The sequence below is a fragment of the Penaeus japonicus genome, unplaced genomic scaffold (assembly GCF_977035675.1).
Source record: "Penaeus japonicus unplaced genomic scaffold, GWHDUDI00000001_assembly GWHDUDI00000006, whole genome shotgun sequence".
NCBI classification, from domain to species: Eukaryota; Metazoa; Arthropoda; class Malacostraca; order Decapoda; family Penaeidae; genus Penaeus; species Penaeus japonicus.
Window position 1 is genome coordinate 24875294 of NW_028234408.1, and position 5000 is coordinate 24880293.

General features: G+C 48.5%; 1 protein-coding gene across 2 annotated transcripts in view; it reads right to left on the reverse strand.

The window, feature by feature from the left end:
• Nucleotides 1-5000, reverse strand: part of LOC122266165 (chitin deacetylase 1) — a 13043-nt gene that overhangs the window by 926 nt on the left and 7117 nt on the right. Inside the window, exons 3-7 of one of the 2 annotated variants that reach the window (XM_043035769.2) lie at nucleotides 4733-4882; nucleotides 3279-3378; nucleotides 1032-1120; nucleotides 651-880; nucleotides 1-532 (exon numbers count right to left, since the gene is read on the reverse strand). The exon at nucleotides 1-532 is cut by the window's left edge and continues 926 nt beyond it. In XM_043035769.2, the coding sequence (XP_042891703.1) occupies nucleotides 1-532; nucleotides 651-880; nucleotides 1032-1120; nucleotides 3279-3378; nucleotides 4733-4882 (1101 nt within the window). Of the gene's footprint in view, nucleotides 533-650; nucleotides 881-1031; nucleotides 1121-3278; nucleotides 3379-4117; nucleotides 4218-4732; nucleotides 4883-5000 lie in introns of both variants that reach the window. The other variant, XM_043035770.2, reaches the window with a different exon arrangement.

Below are 5000 nucleotides of genomic sequence, written 5' to 3' on the forward strand. Positions count from 1 at the left end.
AATGTCGGGATTGTTCTTCAGGAAGGCAGAGTGGAAGAACAGACCGAAGGGAGCGCGGTTGGATTTGTAGTGACGGTTGAAGTTGTTCTCCAGGAAGTTGAAGAACTGCTCGGGCTCGGGCTTGGTGGCGAAGCAGGAGTCCACCATGTGGCATCCTGGGAGGCCGTCCTCGTAGGTGGGCTCCTCGCGACGGTCCATCTCGTTCATGACCATCTCCCACACCGCGAAGGAGCGAGTCGGGCAGTTCTGGAGGTTTCCGTGGCAGGAATGGGGCATACGGTAGTACAGGGTGTAGGGCCACAGGGGCTTAGAGGACAGGGGGGCGGTGATGGTGGAGTCGTACAGGAAGGTGTTCTTCTCCATCATCTTGAACTGGCTGTTTCCGCCCACACGGAGGAAGGGATTACGCATTCCGATGATGGACTGGTCGGTGATGTTGGCGAATCGTTCGATGATGACACGAGCACCACCCATTTCGCGTTCGTACTCGTCTTCGCTTGCGTGGGACCAGAAAGTCTCGTTGTTTGCGTGGCTGGAATAAAAACATAATCACATTAATCAATGAAAGAGGAACTAACCGCGCTCATCACGGACACATCACACACTCACTCAAACACATAACATCTACAAAGCTACTGCCCGCAACTCACGTGATGGAGTGAACAGCGATCTCGTGACCAAGACGGTGCATCTCCTGAGTGGCGGTGTAGTTGTTGTATTTGTGGGACACGAAGAAAGTGGATTTGATGGAGCAGCCGTTGGGGTTGAATCGGTCCTTGAAGATGAGCTCGTACAGATCCATGTTGTTGATGTTGATGGCATCGTCGAAGGTGATTGTGACCATCTGAGGCACGTCGATTGGCTTCATGTTATGAGGCATCTGTGTTTCGGAGTGGGGGGGGGGGAGAGAAGACGAAAGACCATTAACAATGAGTAAACGACCCAGTCAAACTGTAAACGTATCCCTGGGGCATAACTAATCATTTGCGCCAAATAAGTTTCTTACTTTCATAAACCGACAGTTTAGTTACCTCGCTAGGATCATTGTAGCAGTAGCAGTCAGGGAGACGGCAGTCCTCGGTGTTGCAGATGGGGGCGCTGTTAGGGTCATTCTTCACGTCTGAAGGACACAGCGTATAAACGTTAGAATCATTTCATTTTCATGTTTGAATCTTTATTTCATTGCTTTATATCATTACTTGTCTATATATATATGTACATTTAATATATACAAAATGTTAATCAAAATATACTATTCTGGTATTACAGAAGGGGAATATGATTTATAAATATAGAAGAGTATTCAGTATGTGGGTTGATGAAGGTGTGTATTAGCAGATTAGCGCAATTGTTCAAGTATTTAGAAAGGAAGCAAGTACAAGCAGATGAAACGTGCGTGCGGACAAGTGCAAGCAAAGAGAGATATTTTTAAACAACACACAGACTCTCTCTCTCTCTCTCTCTCTCTCTCTCTCTCTCTCTCTCTCTCTCTCTCTCTCTCTCTCTCTCTCTCTCTCTCTCTCTCTCTCTCTCTCTCTCTCTCTCATGAATGTGACCTCGTGCATTGCAAGAGAGTGAGGAAGGAGGTGGTGTCAGGTGAGTGGTGGAGGGAAAATACAAACTCTACTTTACGATCAACCAAAGTAAAGTAACAAGATTCCGTGCAGTCAATGGTGTTTGATAATTGGACTTAGAGTGCGTTCTTTGCAGGCTTCAATCGAGTGCAAATTCTACATTCGCAAGTTAGAAATCCGGTGAAGAAGTGTGATGACAGCTTTATATGTGTGTGTGTGTGTGTGTGTGTGTGTGTGTGTGTGTATGTGTGTGTATGTGTGTATGTGTATATGTGTGTATGTACGTGCGTGTGTGTATGTGTTTGTGTGTGTGTATGAATGTGTGTGTGTGTGTGTGTGTGTGTGCGTGTGTGTGTGTGTGTGTGTGTGTGCGTGTGTGTGTGTGTGTGTGTTGTGGCTGTATATGTGTGTGCGTGTGTGTGTGTATGCGTGTGCGTGTGTGTGCGCGCGCGCGTCCATCACATCATCACTTCGACACCTTTTCCGTTACTGATGCACAAACGTTACTTTGCAGCGGAGGGCTGTTACATACCGCAAAGGGTCTCGTCTGACTGATCATCACAGTCGTACTTTCCATCACAGAACAAATTTCTATCCATACACCTGCCATCTCCACAAGCCAACATATCATTCTGGGGGTAAGATGATCGTGGGTGTTATTAATGCTCTTTTCTTTTCTCTCCTCTCTTTTCTAAAGAAAGAGATAGATAGTGATATGGGAGAGGTGGGAGATTCAGGGAAGCTGGGGAGACGAGATACCGATAAAAAGGTAATATTGAAATCTCGAAACAGTAGGTAGGGAGAGGGGGTGGCGTGGGGTGATGGTGGGGGGGGGGGTGGGATTCCCCTCATGGTAGCGAAAGGGCAGTGTGAGGGATACATTGAAAGGGGGCGGGAGGGGCTGGTTGCAACGGACAAAGCAAAGACAACAGCCTGCCAACCGATCGCTCCCGAGGAGGCCATGTCCGAACCGCATGGGATAGTGCTGCTCGTGACATGTATTGTGGTTAAGAGGGAGAGGGGGAAAACATGACGCGGGAAAAGTTTCATGGAAAAAAAAAGATCAAACACACACACACGCGAAGACTGGAGGAAATGCTGAGGATACAAAGCTTGGGGTTAGGCTAAACCGTAAGTCAGTTCATCTGTAAGCGAGGGGTAGGTGAGGTTAGGGAGGAACCAATCAAATGGCGACTGTGGTCCTTCAAGTCAGTGGTGAACCGAACAAGGCAAGACGTTCATCCGTTTTGCATTCTCGCTGGAGGCGCTAGGGCGTGTTCTAACATGACTGAATTGCAAATCATTGAGCAGAGGGGGCATGAAACAAGACAACATCTATTGCGATCTGTAAGTACATATTATTGACTGCTCTTGTATATTCTATGGTGCACTACGGGATTGGTTTTGATGTTGAACTGTTGTCTGTGTGTTGCTATCCTGATAAGAGTTGGGGAAATTAAATGACCGATATAGTGATGTTGTCGTGGCGAAGTAAGAAAGTGGGTTACTGTGCCAGGAGAGAACGTCGCCGCGAGATGAACGTCTTTCAGTAGAGAGAGGCTGAGCAGTTGGGTTACTTGGGGGGTCAGGGTAGGGTGTCGGAATGTCCGATGTTTTGGGGTTAAGCAATGAGAAAATAAGTAGAGAGGTGGTAGGGAGTTGGTTATGAGACGCTTTACACTGCATGTCCGCATGGGTACGTACCACATGCGGTCTCGTCAGAACCATCGGTACAATCTTCTTTTCCATCACAGAAGACTTGCCTATCCAGGCAGGTGCCGTCACCGCACGCCAACTGGTTTTCCTGTAATTAAGCCATTGACCCTCGTCAGCGTGTGTAGGTGGACCCATACTACTACTTGGCCCTTGCGGCCGTTGGCTCCGGGGAAGCCCAGATCTATTCCAAACTACGGTCGTTGTTCTGTCGATCAGTTGAGGTCTGCAGCTGGATCCGAACGGAAAGACGCCCCAGTGCGCAAAATAGAGAGTTTGAGGAAAGTAGCGCATACATATATACGCCAAGGAGCAAAAATGGAGATATGTGAGCAATTTAGAGGGAGAAAACAGAGATTTGGAAAGGGAAAAAGTCTTTCTGGAGGATGACCTTGGATCCAGCTTCGACCTTGGTCTTTACTACACTGAGGGCGACACTCCCCTACGCCACAGGGTGACGCCCTCACTGCGTATCGCAATGCCTGTCTTTAGAGGTTTACACCTTCAAAGGCCGAAGGCGAGCGGTGTCCCCGTTTTGCTAAATCGTCTCTTTCAAAGCTCAACTGAATCATATCGATGTTTTCACGAGTAGGAAGTCGGTTTGAAAGTGAACACTTGGAAGAGCCAGTCAGCAGGCAAGACTCAAGATAATCACGTTTAGAAGAAACAAAAAAGTTCGTGAAAACATCGAGCTTGATCTGGGGTTATGAGACTGGTGTTCTAATGCGGTTTGGTGTAATGGTCGTATATCCAACGCATGAAGCTTGTGGTGGTGTTGAGGGGCTGCATGTGTGGAGCGGACCTGTCCAATCGCTCTCGTGTGAACGTACCACAGGCGTTCTCGTCGGACGCGTCCTTACAGTCGGGTTTACCGTCGCAGAAGAAGTTGCGGTCAATGCACTCGCCATCGCCGCAAGCCAGTTGGCTCTCCTGGGATCATGAGATAGAACGGGTAATCCAGAGAACTTCGCTTGCAAGCGCTTCTTGGCGTTCCTTTGGGCTTGTCTGGGAATCGTTATAAATCACCTGGTACTAACTGTTTTGACAGGACTGGGGAAGGTCCCGCAATCAGTACCAGTAGCAGGTGACTTATCTCGACTCGGATAAGCACAAATGTAGCACAAGAGGGATGCTTTGCAGCGAGTCTGCTACCGCGCTGGCTTCCACACACTCACATAAACAGACATGCAGCCTTATTCAATACACACACTTTCCCTTCTAGACGGTCTCACGCCTCTTAGGCCCGTCGACTCTTCTTGCAGATCCATGTTGCTCCGTGGCTTGCTTGTCTTTTTCTATTTTGGGGATCACCGTGAACGATATCCCAATACCATATCCTCGATGTATTGTTACCTTAGACAAATATGTGTAAACATATATCAGCAATTATAGTCACAAAGATTGTACGACCCACACAGGGGAGGCAACCAGCACCACGGGCTTACCTGGCAGAGGGGCTCGACGGTGTTGAAGAGAGGCTTCACGACCTTTGTCTTTTCCTTCCTGTCGCAGTTCTTGACGTTGGCCTTCCAGTCGCAGGTCTGCTGCTCCAGGTTGAAGGCCAGGCCGTGAGGGCAACGCAGCGCCTGGAGACCCTGCAGAAGGACAAAAGGAGAGGTCGTTGAGTGATGGTTCCGGGAAGGTAAGATGAATGATTAGCTGGTACTCAGGTTTGGACTAGTTAGACCTTTGGCACTGAGAAGGCATGGCTTT